Source organism: Martes martes (genome assembly GCF_963455335.1).
Source record: "Martes martes genome assembly, chromosome: 6".
Lineage (NCBI taxonomy): Eukaryota > Metazoa > Chordata > Mammalia > Carnivora > Mustelidae > Martes > Martes martes.
In genome coordinates this window covers 84,766,388-84,786,307 of record NC_137893.1, presented here as the reverse complement: position 1 = coordinate 84,786,307, position 19,920 = coordinate 84,766,388, and the positions used below count along the sequence as shown (strand labels likewise).

Below are 19,920 nucleotides of genomic sequence, written 5' to 3'. Positions count from 1 at the left end.
TCCCAGGGTCTTGGAATCAAGCCCTGCATCCGGCTCTCTGCTCAGCAGGGAGCCTGCTTCCTTCTCTCTCTGCCTGCCTCTCTGCCTACTTGTGATCTCTGTCTGTCAAATAAATAAATAAAATATTTTAAAAAAAAACAAAATTACAGTATATAATACAGTTTTGTTGACTATAACTACCATGCTGTACATTAGATCTCCAGAGTTTATTCATCTTACAACTGGAAGTTTGTACCCATGGACTAACATCTCTCCATTTGTCTCCTGCTCCATCCACTCCCCCTGGCAACCATCATTCTACTCTGTTTCTCTGAGTTAGATTTTTTTTTTAAATTTTTTAAAGATTTTATTTATTTGAGAGAGAGAGCATGTGCATGCTCACGCACGAGCAGGGGGTGGGGAAGAGACAGAGAATCTCAAGCAGACTGCGTCAAGTGCGGGGCCTGAGACTGGGCTCGATCCCACAACCCATGAGATCATGACCCGAGCCAAAATCAAGAGCTGGCCGCTTAACCAACCAAGCCACCCAGGTACTGCAAGGTAGGCTTTTTTAGATTCCACATGTGAGATCATGTAGTATTTAATCTTTCTCTGTCTGACTTTGGAAATTTATTCTTTGATGGTGGTAAAAACAAACAAACAAACAAACAAGAAAAACAGTGTCTTTAAACCAGGAAAGATACCTGGAAAGATACATTGAGGAAGGCCTTGTTGTAGGAAGATTAAGTGGTCATGTGCCTGAGAGACCCTACCTCTCTGTAATATGCACCCCCCACACACATATACATGGACAAATACCCCTTGCCCTCTTTCAACACTTAGTTTCTAGAATTCTGGCAGCCAGGCCCATATCTTCCATGCAGAGGATTAGAAACATCTTCCTGCATAATTTGACCAGCCTATGAGGGAAGAGCTAAAGAATCTGTAATTGGGGTTTTCCTAACAGTTGACCCATTCAAGCAACCGTGTTCTCAGAATTTACTATAGTATCTCTGGACATTTGTTTCTAACAACCTTCTGGACAACCAAACATCTGAGGAAACTAAAATGAAACATAAAGACTGAAACAAACAGGGAAAAAACTATACAGGGAGGTGAAGACTTAAAAAAAATTTTTTTTAAAAATCATTGCTTTCTTCAGAGAGATTGAGTAAATACGGCAATCTTATGTCAAGAAGATACCATAAAAAAAGGAACATTTGGAGAATAATAAGAACAGTTGGAAATTTAAAATATTAAAGCAGAAATGAAAACCTTGGTAGATAGCACAGATGAAAAAGCTGAAGAACTGTTTCAGAGAGTAGAACAAAATGACCAAGATGGCAAATAAAGAAAATACAGAAGTGCAGGAGAAGATAAAGCATCTACTGTCCAAAACAAAGAGTTTCATAAAGAAAGATTTTTAATAATTCAGAGGAAGACGTAAATACCAATAATTCAAGAAAATTTACCAAAACTGAAATACATGGGTTTCCAGATAGCAGGGGCCTTCTGAATGCTCAAACCAGTGGAAGAAATTAGACCCACACCAAGGCACATGATAATGAAATTTCAGAATACTAAAGAGGTAAGAGAAAATCTACATGCTTCCAGAGCAGGACACAGTTTCTCTAAAGAAGAAGAATAAGAGAAACCAGGTCGGGTATCATCATGACTTCTCAATGGCAAAACTAAAAGTTTGACGGGCAGAGTAATACCCTCAAAGTTCTGAAGGAAAACTGCTTCAAACTTAAAATTCTGTGCGCAAACTACCAATCAGATATTAAGGTAGACTGAAGATATGTTCAGACAAACAAAGCCTTAAAATTTTTAGCTTCCAGGGGCACCTGGGGAGCTCAGTCAGGTGAGCGTCCGACTCTTGATTTCTGCTCGGGTGATGATCTCAGGGTTGTGAGATTGAGCCCTGCATCAGGCCTCATGCTGGGTGTGGAACCTGCTTAAGATTCTCTCTCTCCTTCTCCCTCTGCCCCTCCCCCATGTGCATGCCCGTGTGTGTGTGTACGCGCGTGCATACACACACACAAGTGCTCTTGCTCTCTCTCTCTCCAAAAAAGAGAGAAGTGGTTTTTTTACCCTCCGGATACTGGGAGATGCTCTCCACCAAAATGAGAGAGTAGACTAAAAGCATAATATACACGACAGGGACAGTTCAGCACAGGAAAGAGATGAAAGGAGTCCCTGGAATGATGGGGAAGACAGATCTCAGGATAACAGCTTGCATCAGATCAGAGGGCACCCAGACTTGACTGAAAGTAGCCAGAAGGCCTGGGCAAACTTCTTCAAGAAAGAGAAATTACTAGAAATACTTGATATGTTAGGATGTTTTGAGAGGAACTTTAGTTCAAGTAAGGGATAGTTGGGAGAGTGGAGGTGAGTTAGTGTTGAGCACATACAAAACTAAGCAAAACAAAAATCAAGACTTATTTTTACTCTGGTAGGGAAAAAAACATGCAGGAAAGGAAAGTACTTCCATATATTAGTTATGATGAATGTTTACATACTCATAATGTAAACCCTGAATGTTGATTCAACCAGAATTACAATATAATCTAAACTGGGGGGCTGGGAAAGGGTGCATGAAGAGAGGGAAGAGCTAGATAATTGTCCTCCATAGAAGGAGATTGGTAGATAAAAGCCTAAAACCAAAAAATCAAGAAGTGGGGGTGCCTGGGTGGCTCAGTGGGTTAAGCCTCTGCCTTCGGCTCAGGTCATGATCCCAGGGTCCTGAGATCGAGCCCTGCATCAGGCTCTCTGCTCAGCAGGGAGCTTGCTTCCCCCCTCTCTCTGCCTACTTGTGATCTTTCTCTCTGTCAAATAAATAAATAAAATCTTAAAAAAAAAAAATCAAGAGGTAGCATCCAAAGCATGATAATTATAGAGGCGCCTGGATGGCTCAATCAGTTAAGTGTCCCACTGGGTATCGGCTGAGGTCATGATTTCAAGGTGATGGGATGGAGCTCCATATACAGCTTCACCCTGGGTGTAGAGTCTGGCTTGAGATTCTCTGCCTCTCCTTCTCTCTCTGCCCCTTCCCCTGCTCCTGTGCTCTCTCTCTCTCTTTCTCTCTCTCTCTCAAATAAACAAATAAATTAAAAAATATATATTTTTTAAAGCATGATAATTATGGTTGTGAGATAAATCCTAAAAAACGGTTGTCTCCAGAGAGGGGAGGAAATACTAAACTTATAAGCTATTTGATGTTTTAAACTATGTATGTTTAAAACTTTATTTTAGGGGCATTTGGCTGCCTCAGTAGGTTGAGTTTATGACTCTTGATCTTGGAGTTGTGAATTTGGGCCCCATGTTTGGTGTGGAGATTACCTAAAAATAGTATCTTTTAAAAAAAAAACACACAAAAAAACCCCAAAACTTTATTTTAAAAATGTGAACAAAGAAAAAGAAATAATCAAGTCAGTTTTGTTTTGTTTTATTTTAATGAGTAGTCTAAACACCACAGCAGTAACGTGACTCTTAGTAATATAATAGAATCTTCTTGTTTATTAAAAAATTTCTCTCTTACCAAGTACGCCTTTTACTTTATGTGAATTCCTCTCCTGGGTTTTTCTTTCCTTGAATTTCTGAAACAAGTGTAAGGATTGACATTTTCTTCCTGATCACTGGCTTAGCACTAATGCTGTACCAGTAAAGTCTAAGTCACGAATGGTTGAACTCTCAAGAAGCTTTGGGGAGGGGGAAAAAAATCCTTGCCAAACTACTCCACCTCCCAACCTGTTTGCTAATCCAGCAAAAATATAGATTGGGGACAGGCTTCAAAATTGAACCTTAACAGTGCATAGGGTTCTTAACACAAAAGGTGCATGGGGAAATGTCTTAAAATGACTGGGCAGACTGTTAGATTTGGACCTGGCCCATGCCTTCTCAGCTCCTGCTAGAAGCTGCAGATCGTGTAGACCACCAAATAGTGCCAGGTGGAGTCTCTTGCTGTTTTCTCTGCTGCTTGTGGTATAGTTCTACCACACTGACAGATTTTAGCTGCAAAATCTCTTATACCAGTAAGTGCTGAAATTAGTAATCCTTCATGCTGTTTGGAACCTGGAGTACAGTGTAATCAGTCATACACTCCCAGTTAGCAACCCCTGAGATAGTACATTTTACATATACATAACGGCTTTTGCACCCAGGACAAAAATACTTGCTTTTCTTTTTCTCTTTTCTGTTATCATTTGCATATGTATTGTTGGTAGTGAGCATTCTTCCCAAGTTTTCTGTAGTATTACTTTTATTTGATTTGATTACTCTGTGCCTAGTTGATAGGTTTGTACATAGTTCTACTGATGCTCAAATGAATGTCCTAAGAAAATCTCTGGTCCTTTCTTCCCTCCCCTCCCCCACCCCCTACCCCCTAATATATAGTCTCTAGGTAAAGATCCAGACTTTCTCAAGGGACAGAGGAGGGTCCCTAAAATTATCTGTGAGCATTGAAACAGCAGTGGGTGGTATGTGGCAAGTGTGGGACTTTTATGGGTTGGGTTTGTTTTCCTCACATACATTTCACTGAGTTCTCTGAGGAGCTATTTTGTATGAAATAGGTTTCTTTGCATAGCTTGTAAAGAATTCAGAGGCTTTGAGGGACGTATGTTGTGTCAAGCTTTGAAATCTCCAGCCTGATTGTATGAGTGTGTGGGGTATGGGTTTCCCATTAAAGGAAATAATGCATGCAAAGGGTATCACATGGGATGTGTTCAGAAGTTGGTGGCTTTTAATTTAATTCCAGTGCTAGTTTCTCAAGGGTCTAGAGTAAAGATCTGTGATTTCCTTACCCCTATGGTCTCTTTATTATTCTCTTGACTTTGACTCAGTTTTCACTTCTGTTATTCTGAACGTCTTGAGCAGTTCCTGTCTTATTTCTCAGTATGTCAGATATTTACATTCTTAGAAGGATGCTTAAATTTTTCTTTGGAGAGAGGCAAATTCCTTTTCCTTCTGTTTACCTCCCATCCTTCTCTACTTAATCTTTTACTCTAAAAGACAAGGGAGGGGGGAGTTCCTCCAGCTCTTAAAATTTTAAGTTATAATAAATTGCATATACCCACCACAGTCTTAGGTTTAAAAAAAGAGAACCTTTCCTTACCCACCATGATCCTAAAACAGGCTTGCTACAGGTCATAGTCACCAAATGAGTTCTTACAGATTCATAGGGAAACTAACAAATTTAATTTTCTCCTGCTTTTTCTCTAGTGCACAATTCCATTAGTCTCATTTGTCTACATTCGCGGGAATGCACAGCCTATTGGCTAAACTGAAAAAGATAATGCAGCCATTTAAAAGATAAAAGTAGTGAAATCCTCTTCCCCGCCCCCAGCATCTTGGGCTAGGAGAAAAGTTAATGAAAAAATGCAAATGTTGAACTTTTGGTAATTTAGTTCTATTTCTTAAAATATACTTTGTGTTGGTTTCAATGTTTTATTGAGTAATAAAATTGGTTCACAGTATTCCCACATGGGGATTTGTTCACATTAGCACATAACAGAGACAGAAGAAGGGATTGGTTTATTCATATTCATGCTCTCCCCCTCCCCCTCTTCCCCCTTCCTCCATCCCTCCTTTTATCCCTCGTTTCTCTCCTTCCCTCCCTCCCTCTCTCTCTCTCACTCATTTTTCATTTTATACCCTCTCCTTCCCATTTTGTCTCTTTATAATCTCTTGAAATTATAATCTGAAAAAAAAGCAAAGATAAAAAGAAAACTAAACCACGAAATAAATAAGACATTTCTTCCCATGAAAATCAAATCAGTTCCTCTTTCCAGATCCTAAAAAGCCTACTTAATTAGATTTTTGCCTGTATCCTGCTAAATAGCTATGATAGGTGAACTGTGTCTACACCTCAGACTCATTCACGCTGTCTCCGTGTCCTCAGGCTGAGTGTTTCCCCTTCCTATTGGACCCTTTTATTCCCGCAGGGAGAGGTTTTGTAACTGTCTATCCTTCCACTTTAGCAAGTTTGTCTATAAAGTTCAGTATTAAATAGATCAACCTACCAACCAGTGAGTAATTATTTGATATTACTCAATTTTTTAAGTTATTGTCTGTCCCCGACCCTGAAATATAAATTCCATGGGGAAGAGATTTGATGTGTGTTATTCAACCCCATGTCCCAGCACCAAGCAGCAGTAGCTAGCACACATAAATACTGAGTTAATATTTGTGTGTATGTGGGCCTATGTGTGTGCATGTTTCTGTGCATGAGAGGAAGAGAGAGGGATTGAGGATTATTTTTCTTTTAGCCATGTTTGTTTTGTTTTGGTCTTTGAAGCAAGAATAATTCACAGGGAAGACTTTTAAAGTTCATATTGCAGAATTCAGTGTTTTAAGAATAGGCTAACCTCTTCACCATGTGTGAATAGATAAGAAGCTGTTACGTTTTTCTCTTCACCACTACTGCTAATATGTTTTAGTCTTGCCTTCTAAACTGTACTAGAACCTTCTTTAGATGCACGTGTATATCCTGTATATTCCTCACAGTGCTTAGCACAATTTCTGGCACCTGGTCGGTGTTTATTAAATCTTGATTAATAGCAGATTTACCCAGTATACCTGCAAGGGCTATTGACTCATAAATGAAATGTGCAATCAGGAAATTAAACATTACGGATTATATCATTTTCATATGATTTATGTAAATATTATAATTAAGTTCTTTTTGCGATATTAATTCCAGATATAATTCCATAAGCTGAAGGCATGCAAGTATGGCAGAATAGGTTCTACATATTTGAAGATGGGAAAAAGGCCTACTCTTTCAAAAATTCACAATTCCTCCAAATAAAAAGCAACACTTTAATATTTATCTCTAATGTTGAAAAGTGCTATTTTGGTAGCACTGGGTTATGATGTGTTAGTAATTATTTACTCATCTTATCCCCTCTGCATACTTGATTTGCTAGAGCATCAATTTTTTCTGAAAACCAAGATGACTTGTTTCATTTGCCCTTGAATAGCAGAGATGCTGGAACATGACTGCTCCCTCTGCAGGGCTAACCGTCAGACAGCATCCGGGTTGCTCTCCGAGGCAGTAGCCTCTGCTTAGGCTAACTCTGGACACAGACTGTGTAACCTTTCAATAATTCTTCCTCTCCCAAATAAGCAAATGCTGCTGGGGCCCTTTGCTGAAGTCAGTAGAGGAGAATCTATAGCTCCACAGATCAGCCAGAGGGAAGGTTTTCTAAGAGTAACAAATCTTTTCTGTTGCAACCTGCTTTTTCTAGAAGCTTTTTGTCATTCTGGCAGTAAACTGTTTTCCACTTGCTGCCTTAGCAACAAGACCTGAAGTCACTTTCCCCTCCAGTCTGCGGTTTGATTATAAGAGCACTAACACTGTACATAGAACTGGAAGAAAATACTATACTGGCAAGACCTGCAGACATTACCTGCTTCTTGGGTCAGAGAATTATTTATGTACCTTCCTAGCATCTTCTTGAAAGCAAGAGTCAAATAGGAAGTCTTGGAAGAGAAACCAGACGTTACACGGTTGCCAAGTCCCTAACAAATCCTGGAGCTAAGGTTATCGCTAGAGGACCACATCTGGCCACAGCAGAGTTCTCTGGCTACCTCAGAGAAAGAGCCGAAATGTTAAGGAGCCCTTCTTGCACACAGTCTCAGGCTAAATCTAGCTTCCTCAAGAGTCTCTGTTTAACCCAAGAATATGAAGTTCACTTAGAGAATAAAACTTTGTTTACCAAAGAATAGAATTCTGATGGATTTAGACTTCAGTTGATCCCTTGAGAGCTCATTTAAATATTTCTTACTGAATTCAATTTTATCTTGGAGTAGAACCCACTCAGTCCAGACATGGGTGAGCCTGTAACTAGAGGCAAAGGTTAAGGGTTAACTCTAACCTCAAGTAGGCTGTGGTCACCAGAACTGAAGACTAGAGAATACGGAAGGATTTAAAGCAGGAACACACATGTCGCTATTTCTCTGTACTTTCTCCTTTTTCTGTACTTCCCTTAGTATGTTAAGAATGTATTGTATGTGACTTAGAAATCAAATCTGCTAGCGTCCTGACAAGAAATGACAGAAAGATAGGTTAAGAATAGGAATCTGTACTTTTCCCAGAACAGGTGGGGAATGCTAATGACATCTTCAAAGCAAAATTCCTCTAAGTCACAGTATTATGATGTCTCTCTTTTAGGAAATGCTAATGTATTTTTCTTAAGGAATTAAAACTACGAACTAGGGTTTGCCCAGAAGAGAAACTCTTCTTTGGGTATGGGTATCTAGACCAAACATGGGCAAAAGATTCGTTTCTTGCTGCTTCTATGTATAGGTGAGTCAGGTTGAGAACATTTTAAATAGACTTTTCTAGAGACTAGAAGCTTAAAGAAGGAAATAATACCAGAGAGCCAGGTAAATCGTCAGTTAGAATGGAGTCTCCTTCTGTGGGCATAGGGACACTACTGTGGTGCCTGAAGAGGAAGGACAGGCCCCTGCCTGTGTTCTTGAAGTCTGCCCCTATGGCGCGGGTGGGGCGGGTGGGGGGGGCTGCCTCCTCTTGGAGGCACCTTGTTAACATCTATAGTTAGGAATACTCTTCCAGACAACCGGCATTCTCGAAGTCTGACCCAAGAAATTTTGTAACCCTTGACCTACTCCTTAAATTTCTGTTTAATCATATTGTCCTCCACCAAGCACTGTATTAAACACTTTAAATTCTTATCTCATCTAAATATCTCGTAAGGTTTGTGTTATTGACCTCATTTTGTAAAGAAGAAAACTGAGGTTCAAAAGGTTTAAGGCTTTTTCTTTTTTTTCTTTTTCTTCTTCTTCTTTTTTTTTATCTTTGGTCCAAATTGGCAGAGCTAATTAAGTGACGGGGCTGGGCGACAAACCTGGTTCTGTTAGCGCCTTAGCCCCTAAAGCATGCTCTTCAAAACTCTGTCGTGCCTTTCAATTTGAGAGTGCTATCCTTAGAGGTTTTAGGTTTCATTTCATTAAAGAAGACAGAATCTCTTTTCACCCACAATATTACAGCTCCTGGAAACTTCTGCCTTGAAACATCCTGTTGTGAACTGTGTGCGGGATCCGATCTCCGTCAGTGACGAGAAGACAAGCAACACAGGGAAGGGAGGAGAATATTAGGAACAGACGGTTCCGTGAGGGCTCATGTGGACAGCATTCATCCTCCTCAGAAATGGCCAATCTGTTGCATAGCTGCCTTCCTCAGCGCTGTTTAAGTTTTAATTATCTTCCAACTGTCTGAGCTGCTGTTGAGGATCAGAGAGAACAAAGGATAGCTGCTCTCTTCTTCAGCAGGCCCCTCTCTGCACACTGATGAAGTCACTAGCTGCCACTGCCCTTATTATCAGGTTAAATCAGAGTCTCACTGTGCTTTGGAGAGGTGATGCTGAACGGAGAAAAAAAAATTCATCTCAAACTCTCTCCCTTATTCAAAATCTTTGGTGGCAGAGAAAATGTGAAATCTACTCCTGTTTAGGTGTTATGACCCAGAAGTGAGTTTGGCTTTGTTTTTCACAAAAAAATAAGTGAAAAAGACAGGGAGGACCCTCTTCTGATTGCCATCCCCATCATCTTGGATTTTCAGTAGCTCGGGGAATAAAAACTGCTCTTCTGCTTCGGGGATGCTCCATCGTGAGCTCTCTGACGGAACCCAGCTCTTCATCAGGGCTGGAGTCCATGCTTGCCCCTCTCCCTCTAGCCACTGCTCCCGGGTCCGGGCCTCTGAGTTCTCGGTGTAGAGCTCCAGGTTCCCCTTCTGGTCACTGAAGTTGGGGGATTCGTGGCAGCCTATTTTCTACTTGAAGGCTAGATCTTTAGTGAAGGACAGAGTCCTGTGTTAAACCACTCCTCTCTGGGGAAGAGGAGCATGGTGTCTTTCTTGTGACTTTGTTACCATTTTTTTAGAATGTGTATTTGAATAAGGACTTCATGCCATTTTTGTAAATTATGCTACAATTTTGTGGAGACTTAGAAAGTATTGTAGAACCAGAATAATTAAACTTGTTATGAGCATTTACGTGTAACGGGCTAATCAAGAAGTGTGATGTACAGTGGTGAATTGCTAATTTGACCTCAGGATTATGCAGCAGAGATAGCATTATCTTCATTTATAGAGAACTTTTAATCTGGAGGCATCTCTCAGTGCCTTTCCAACCATATATATTATCTTGTTTGTTATCACAAGCACTATCAGTAAGGCTGTAAAATGTATTCCTGTATAATTTTCTGTTTTCAGTTTCTTATAATTGGGGGATGAAGGAGGCAAAGGTTGCATATTTTCTTCTATTTTTGATCTGTGCACCACGGTTAAATTTGGGAAATGATTATTATCTGAAGTTGGAGAACCTGGTTCCATACAATGTTTTTTTATAAAAAGGAAGAAAGGGAGGGAGAGGACATGACTACATCCCCTTAAGTCAGCCTGGACTGTTACCTTAAGAACTGCCAATGGGGAAGGGCCCTATCAGTCACTTCCCGGCTCCTCTACCTTGCACAGTATTAGGAGAGCTGCCTCTCCTTTGGTGGAGACATGACCTAGGGAACAGGAAAATGATCTGATCAAATTCCCCAAACCACATTCCCTCAATTCCCTCCAAGGTTGCAGACAGCAGTACTCACTGTCACGACCATGAGCAATTGAAAATGCAATGCTGGTTGAGTTCCTGTGGGTTTAAGGAAATGGACAAAATTAGATTCAGGCCAGTGTACCAGGCTTAACACACCCCTTCCTTTCCAGAAAGTCTATAGAGACTGTCACTGCCAATGGTAAAGAACAGCACAATTCCCGTTCCACACAGACCATTTAGAACTTATTTTACTTGAACCCCACCTCCCCATCCAAAGGCAGTAGCATCAGTACCTTCTGTCTGCCTTGAGGACTTGAGAGGACAGCTGAGGGCCAACCTCCTGCTTAACCAGAGGACTCTGATGAGCGCAGTTGTCGCCCTGACTCTCCATACAGGAAGAATGGTGTCTCCCTGCAGTGGGCATGGGCACACTGAACAGCCAGCCCAGGAGACAGCATTTAGATTGGTTATGAAGATGAGTGACCAGCTCGTGTCAAGGAGCAGATGGCTAAATGAGGTGCACCGGGAATGCTGTGAGATTCATGCTTGAAGGAACAGGAGGGAAAATAGCTCATGACATAAAAACCCCAAATATAGTCTCCTTAATGTGAATTTTTTTTAGATTGGCATTTACATTACACAGTTACCTTGGAGTGACGAGAAATGTAAGGGAATTACCGAATTAGTGAACAGCGATTAACTCAGAAATAAAATTATATTATTGAAGTCGAAGGTTGTTTTACACAGCCGAGGAAGGATATTACTAAAACCTTGCCCAGGCTGTCATCTCCTAATTGAAATGTGTTCATTTAATATGCCCCATCCTTCAGAGCGCATAGCTCATAATTTGGGAGAGTGTTATCACTTAATCTAGTTATTTTCCCCGGTTCTTCCTTTGAATCCCGGTAAGACAGCGTGCAGCACATTCTCCAGCGATTTGTGTGACACTCAGAAGAATGAGTTTGTCTGTTCATTAACCTGTGAACCGTCAGGTCCCTCTGGAGAGGGAAAGGAACAAGTCACTCCAAGGTTAATGCTTGTTTGTCAGAGGTGAAGCCTCTAGGGAGACACAGAGGGTGAACAGGCCGGGCTGCTCAAGACCTGCCCCGTGAAACTCTGCACTGTATGCAGACGCCAGAGCCGTGTGGCCGGGAGAGGGGCTGCAGAGCTGGCTGGGTCACCTCTGCAGATCACTTCCTCTGGTCAGGAGAAGGCCTCCCAGCAGTCAAGTTGAAGCGGGGAGGGGAGGCAGGGGGCTGCTGTACGTATATAGTGGGCACTTTCTACAAGGATTTAGGAGCAGTGTTGAAACAGAAAAAACTGTGAGTGGTTTTTAGTAGTTTCTGTGGATTTTTCTGTTAAACAGGACGGCAGCATTGATTTTATGCATTTGTCTCCAATGGGTGAAATCTTTCCTTGAGTTGGAGAACATCTGATTTGGCGAGTGTCCATGCACCATTCCTAACCACAAGGAGCAGACAGAAGCCGTGCTTCTCCAGTGTGAATGTCTCATGGACATATAATTATACTGACATTCAGGGCTTGAGCTTCCACAGTACCTGGTTTGATTTTCTAGGTAAATCAAATCTAAGTTCTGCTTAATTCTCCGGAAAGTGGTATCTCCCTAATTTTGCCATCCTGCTTCTAAGCTCAGTTGGAGTTAGCCCTAAGGAGCAAATAGAGGATCTGAAGTCAAGTTCAAAGTCTTCTTTAGTCCATGCCCTGGAACACTGTATACTTGCACCATGTATCTCATTCTGTTGTCTTTGGATTGGTTGTGATGGAACCTCATTTTCTTCAACAAATTTTCTTTTTACCCCCAGGTATATTCGAATAGTTGGGACTCACAACACAGTGAACAAGATTTTTCACATTGTGGCTTTTGAATGTATGTTTACAAACAAAACCTTCACTCTTGAGAAGGGGCTGATAGGTAAGTATTGCAATTATATATTTTTATATGTGCTAAGATACTTTGTCTTCATATATTTTGCTAGCTCATTAACTTATCTTAACTCACCTCTTAATCAGCTTTGACTAAGAACTGGTTGATTTGAATGCTTTATGGCTGAGTGACATAGGGGAAGTCTTCTATTTTTAGAAGTAGTCAAAATAATAATTCTAGTAAACATAAAAGAGAAGACTATAAATATTACACTAGGAGTTAAGAATTGAAAATGTCCTAGTGATACATTCAGATTTGCCATGTGTGGATGTGGAATGCTTATGATAGTCCAGCAAAGCCTTTTATACCAAAGGCTTTTCTATATTTAATGGTAGGTAAGATCAGGGAAGGAGTCTATAGGATATTGATCCAATGGTCATGCTTTCCAAGGCTACGGAGGTATTTTGGCCTTTAATTGGATATGAATGGTGTGCTCTCCATGAGACTGTCTCCTTTTCATGGATACATCAGTCCATATTTGTACTGTTTAGCCAAGTTCATCTCAAGAAAATGCCTGTCTGTAATTTAAACAAGACCAGAATAACGAATTGTCATTGTGAAAGTCAAGTTACCTTGTGGGAAATACTGTCTGACTGATAATTCAAAAGAGTATTTTTAATTTTGGCTTGGTTCTTATTTGGTTGTTTTCTGTTGTGTTATGTTCTTCTTTTAGGTAATATTTAGTCTGGCAATGTGTGCAGTCCAGCCTAGGTCTTGACATTCTCGGTAGCGTGAGTGGCTTTTCCCACCCGGCTATGCCCACGGTTTTTACACCTCCTGCAAAAATCCTAGTTTGACTGACTAGATCCTCGAATCTGTCTTTACTGCAGCTTCTTTGGAAAGGGATTCTGCATGTTCAGGTGCCCTTGCCCTGGTACCTAAGACAGAATTCTTTGCCTTTACGAAGGGCTCCGCATCTCCTCTCCTTCCGAGGTCCCCTTCTTGCTGGGACACCTAACATGTTGACACATGTCCTTAAAACACGGTGATGACTAGAATGGGAAAGATGAGTGTAACTTGCAGATGTTTACTAATTCTTGGGGTGGTCATAAGTCTAAATGTCCCTAAGACCTGCTGTGTCCTAAATGTAATCCTTTACTTAGGGAAATTTGGAAGAGGAATGTTAGTCAACCGGCAGGAGTAGCCATTATTGTAACGTGTAGAGAAATGTTAGAGCTCAGCTGAAATAAATAATTGGGTTTTACCTTTGTTGTAGATATAACTTTTACCATCTAATATAAATGTTACTCATCGTTGTGACTTCAAAGTAATTTGAAAGTTAGCACTGCTGAAGCATTACCTGATATTAACAAGGCTTTTAATTCCATGGGCTGTGTAGAATTGTGGCGATAGATGGTTGCAGGAAGGATACATCCTTTCACCAGCCACCTGTGCTCTGTTATAGACTGTGGCCACACAGTGTATGTGATTGTGTAGTTAGGGGCATCCTTCCTGAGGAGGCTGTTAGGAGCCCAGCCACCCTCAGTCACAGCCCAGATGCTGTTTGGCGATTCACGTCAGCCCAGTGCACTCTGTTCTGGAACCTGCCACACGGCAGGCACCATCTACTTCAGTCAGTGTCCCCAGGTTTGTGGACACTGTAATTATCCAAGAAATGGGTGTGTTTGGCCCGAGAAGCCATTACAGGGTGAAACTCAGGATTGTCATAGTGAGGGATATTGTTACTGGTCTGCATTTTTTGTCCAAAGTGAACTCGTCAGCATTATCAGAAGCCATAATGGTCTCAGGCATGTCAGGGGATGAAAGAAGATTGCAGAGCTGCAGGAAGCATGTTTGGTTTCTGGTCAAACACTTTTCTTCGAGCCCTGTTCTAGGATGCTCCCAAATTTGACTGCAAAGAGCACTGCAGTCATCCGCCTGTCATCGTCCCTCAACTGAATGGGAGCAGTGGGGCAGGCTGGCAGGCATGTACTTGCACTTGTTGGTAGATGGCCTGCAGTGGGATCCCCTCTGGCCCTCTTCCTACCATCTTTGCAACTCAAAGCTGTCCCCACGCTGGGCAGACAGGGAGGTGGCGTGAGTCGTGGAGGAACACAGGGGGATTTCATTATCCTCTGTCTAACATGGCAGCTCTGCTTATTTTCAAGGAGTATTTGAAATAGGAGTGGCCAGCTTTCCATATTGATGGTCTCAGATGCATTTTGGCTGCACAAAGGCCTCAGCCAGCCACCCTACAGGGACCTCCAAGAAGGGAATGGTCCTCTAATTGGGGGCACCGTGTACATCAGAATCACCTGGAGTCACCTTTAAATTGGAGCACTTAACTCCTTCCTGCGTCTTGTGAAATATGCACTCCTTCCTTGAGAAGCATTGATAGACACTCCAGGTCTTCAGGGGGACAAAAAGTAAAATAATGTCATCATGAGTAACTAGTAAGGTATCAACCCTACTTTTAAATTTTAAGATTCAGAACATCTCTCTTTCACAGCTCCCACTCTTTGTTCAGAGTTCAGGCTACTCTCATTAGAGCAGTACTCTTCTTATAGGCCTCAAAATTACTTTAAAAATATTTGCGTTGGTTTGTTCTTTTTTAAAATATTTTATTTATTTATTTGAGAGAGAGAGACAGAGAGTATGAGAGAAGAGAAGGTCAGAGAGAGAAGCAGACTCGCAGTGGAGCTGGGAGTCGGATGTGGACTCGATCCCAGGACCCCGGGATCATGACCTGAGCCGAAGGCAGTTGCTTAACCAACTGAGCCACCCAGGTGCCCTGGTTTGTTTTTGTTTTTGTTTTTGTTTTTGTTTTTAATGAGATCTTAAATGTTTTTTAAAATAACAGGTATGTTATTACTGACAACATATAATGACGCCAGGAAAAAAATAGGCTTTGTAAGATTTTAGTCTTGTTTCCCACCAAAGGGTTTCTTTCCCACTTCTATCGACAGCATGTCATTCTTCACACATCTTCACTTGTACAGGTTCATGGGGGAGCCTTGGAACCCTGTGGGTTCATCTATCCCTGGGGACGGGCTGCCCACCCCCAACCCGTGACCACACTGACCAGATCTGGGTGTAAGGCTCTCACCACATCTGGGTGTAAGGCTTCTCTCACCTCATCTGCTGCTGCCACCGCAGCCCCTTCTCATTGGGCGGCTGCTTGTGGATCATGTTGGGCTGTGTCCTCACCTGGGAGAGCCAGCCTATGCTGACCGTCTCCTCGTTGCTGGGAGGCATTTATAGGAGTCCCTAACCTGTCTTACCAGTGAGGCATGGAAGGAGTACTTAGAATAGATATGACCGCGTTTTATAAACTTTCAATCTCCCACAGAACACATTTGCTTTGCCTTGACACCCCAGTTTGTGATATACACATGACATTTGGCAGGTCCTTGCAGTTTTTCAGAATAATTGACAATCTTCCCTTCATGTAATCTTGTTTTAAATTCACTTCTTTGAACACCCTATTATTTAGGTAGACGGAATAGTACCCACCACTTAGCTTAAAGAATTGTTAACTCACAGACTACCTGTTTTATCTCTATGCTACCTACTTCTTTCCTATCAGGTTATTTTGACACCAATCCCCGATGATAATTTTATCATCTTATCCATAAATGTTTCAGTATGTATCTTTAAAAGTAAGACTCCCTTTTATAACCATAATGACAATATCATTATAATACCCCAAAATTGAGCTATAATTTTTTATGGATATTAAATATCCAGTCAGGGGTGCCTGACTGGCTCAGTCCTTTAAGCGTCTGCCTTTGGCTCAGGTCATCATCTCAGGGTCCTGGGATTGAGCCCCACCTTGGGCTCCCTGCTCAGCGGGGAACCTGCTTCTCCCTCTGCCTCTCCCTGCTGGTTGTGCTCTCTCACACAAACCTTCTCTCTCTCGCTTGCTCGCTCTCGCTCTGTCAAATAAATAAATTAAAATTAAATATTAAATAAATTAAATATCCAGTCAGTGTTCAGATGTCCCTAATTGGATCAAAGTCTAGAGTGAGTTTATGTGTTTATTTATTTATTTATTTATTTTAGATTTTATTTATTCATTAGACAGAGCACACAAGCAGAGGGAGAGGCAGAGGGAGAGGAAGAAGCAGGCTCCCCGCTGAGCTGGGAGCCCAATGTGGGGGCTCCATCCCAGGACCTGGAAATCATAACCTGAGGGCAGACGCCCAACCATTTGAGCCACCCAGGCACCCCAGTTTAATGTGTTTCTACAGGTTGCTTAAAACCAGAATTCAGATAAGGTCCATATTGTTGATAAACAGTCATTATGGCTCTTAAATCTCTTCAAATCTGTAGGTTCCGTTCCCTGTGTCTATCTCTGTCTCTTTCTCTTTTTTTTTTTCCTTCTCTCTATTATTTGTTGAAGAAACTATTTGGTCTTTGTCCTGTAGAGTTTCTGACAGTCTAAATGTGGGAGATTAAATGCCCGTGGCAACATTTAACATGTTTCTCTGTTATAGTTTTTTGTAACTTGGTAGATGGATTCTGATTGAATCCGATTCAAGTTCTGGGTTTTTGTTTTGTTTTGTTTCATTTTTGTTTTTTTGTGAAAATGCTCCATAGGTGGTAGTACATATGTTTATTAAGAAACACAGAAAATCTTTGGTTATCTTTCTCTTTTGGCTATTCCTATTCATTCAGATTATTTCCTAGATTCATTATTTCATAATTTGAAATGGCAAAATCATTATTTTCGAATTGTATCATTCTTTACTTAGTAGCTAGAAAAATCTCCTCAACACTCACTTGATAATCCTGAGGTGCAGTTTGCCAGGGAATAGAAGGATATTTATCGTCTTCAAATAAAGAGGTGGTTACCCAGCATCCTCTGCAGGTGACCAGTGAGATTTTATTTGCGGGGACTGTTTGGAGAGGAAGGAAGCGGGACATTTATCACTTTCAGTTTATGGGTCTAGACAAATTGGACATGTTTTGATCACTTGCAATTATTATTATTGACATTCAAATTGTCCCCCTCTTCATACTGGTTCTTGAGTCCTTCTGACATGACCTACATAGTCATTAACACTCTTGATTTCTAGCATGACACGACATTCCAGGTTCATTTTGTACTTTTCCTGCCCCGATCTGTGATCAGCCATTTCTTCAAAAAGCCCTGGTTCCTTTCAGTGGGAAATGACATTTGGGAACCTCAGTGGAAGCTCTTGCTACTGGGTTGGTCACTATTTCTGGGCCTTTCTGGCAGACAAAACTAAGAAATATGTGCACATTTATGTATTTATTTACTTATCATATATTTAACAGGCAAAACATATCATGAGTACATGCTGATACTTCTAATTGAAATTCAGTTTAGCCTTTGATCAGGCAGGTTCTTTTTCCTGTATTCCTATACTAAAAATCTTGGTGACCAGTGATACAACACAATAATTCATTTGCTTTGTCCCCAGTACATACAATATAGTCTCAGAATTACAGTGTCAGTGGTACCATATGGTTACTGAAAATAGTTTAAGATTTCTGCAGTTATTTTGGGGGCCCTTAGGAAATACCCTGCTAGAGATATATATATTAAAATTACTGTGTTCTAAAGTCATCTAAAATAATTTCTCTGTATGGTCATGCCAGTATGTCAGTATATAGTTGGATTCATTTACTCCATTTTGCTTTCAATGTTTGGAGATTACCTTTAAAGATTTTTTTGTTTTATAACTATGTAAAATATAGACATGATTCCAAAATCAAATCTACAGAAGAGCTTTATTTAGAGAAATCCAGCTTCTATTCCTGTCCCTTCTACTCCTATAGGTGATCTCTTTCCCCTTTAGTTTTTTTGGATTAGCCTTCTATTTTAAATAATGAAAAATAAGTAAATACATATTGTGTTATGTTATGTTATGTTATGTTATGTTATGTTATATATAACTTCTATTTTGTAATCTCCTCAATATTCTTGAATAATTGGTAGCATACTATATGCTTATACATACTTTATTTCTTCACCTTGCCTTTTAGTACTTAACACTTCTCCTAAAGCTAGCTATCTAAAAGGATATTATGCTTTCCTTTTTCTAGATGCATGGTACTCATTAGAATAGATGTACTATAGTTTATTTATTCAACCACTTCTCTCTTGATGGACCATTGGGTTGTTTTCGGTCTTCTGCTCCTACAAATTGTGCTATTGCCTTGTGCATAAGGCTTTTCCTATTTTTCCTACTATCTCTTTGGGATAGATTCTTAGAAAGGGGATTACATGGTCAGAAGGTAAATGCATGTGCGATTTTGCAAGATGTTGCCAAATTCACCTCCGCAGGGATTATACCATTTTGAAATTCTCACTGGCAATATAGGATAATGACTTTCCCCATAGCCTTGCCAGTGGAGCATATTGTCAAACTTCTGGATTTTTGCTAGTTTGATAGATGAGAAATTGTATCTCAGTACAGTTTTAACTGCATTTCTCTTACGAGAGAAATTGAGCATCTTCTCATATGCTTAAGGGCCATTTCCATTTTTTTCTTTTTTAAATAGTTCTTCTCTTCTTATGAGTCTTGTAGATGAATAGAGAAGATGCTTTTAGTAAGACTTGGGGGAGCAGTAAACACTTTACATTGACATTAGAGTGTGGTATTTAGCATTACATGAGTCTGGTTTCCCTTCTTAAGGTCTCCTGGTTCTTCCAGAAAACATAAGCTCTCATAAGTCCCTCTCCATCCTTGTTTTTGACTCTACGGCAGCTAAAGAGATAGTAAGCTAGAGCATGGAGCTCTAGGCTCAAAATTCAAGGCTCCTTAACCCTTTTAAAAACCAAGAAGCTGGGGTGCCTGGGTGGCTCAGTGGGTTAAAGCCTCTGCCTTCTGCTCAGGTCATGATCCCAGGGTCCTGGGATCGAGCCCCGCATAGGGCTCTCTGCTCAGCAGGGAGCCTGTTTCCTCCTCTCTCTGTGCCTGCCTCTCTGCCTACTTGTGATCTCTGTCTGTCAAATAAATAAATAAAATCTTAAAAAAACAAACAAACCAAGAAGCTTCCATTAGCGGCTTTATGCCTTTAAGGGTTACCTCTGTGTCTGCCCGGTAGGATCCACAAAGACTTTTGGCTTTTTTGGTCCAGTTTCTTGTTAGTAATTGATGCAGGGCAACCAAAATAGGCAGGATGAGCACAGGAATTCTGCTGCCAATGCTCTGGGAACACTCACGGCGGCCGCCCCCATGGAATTGTGCTGTCTGAAGGAAACGCCGGAGCCTGGGTTCATCTGCCACCAGAAGCAGATAGAAAAGAAGTGTTTCCTTTCTTCTTCCCATCTTCCAGTCCCTCATGGTTTTCTTCTACTGGTAGATCTTCACCAAAATCTAAGCTGGCAAGCTTGGGAGGTATGGTGTTGGGAACTTTAGCCTCAGAGATACAGTGCAGAACGAAGGAGGGAACAGAGCTGAAAACAAACACATAGACCGATGCAAAGACAGAAAGTTACAAAAGGGGCTTCAGATGGCG

At 40.9% G+C, this 19,920-nt stretch overlaps 1 protein-coding gene across 2 annotated transcripts in view; it reads left to right on the top strand.

The window, feature by feature from the left end:
- BTBD9 (BTB domain containing 9) overlaps positions 1 to 19,920 on the top strand; it is a 411,032-nt gene that overhangs the window by 265,022 nt on the left and 126,090 nt on the right. For both annotated transcript variants that reach the window (XM_080806282.1, XM_080806283.1), the window contains exon 7: positions 12,368 to 12,477. In XM_080806282.1, coding sequence (XP_080662408.1) covers positions 12,368 to 12,477 — 110 coding nt within the window. The remainder of the gene's footprint in view (positions 1 to 12,367; positions 12,478 to 19,920) is intronic.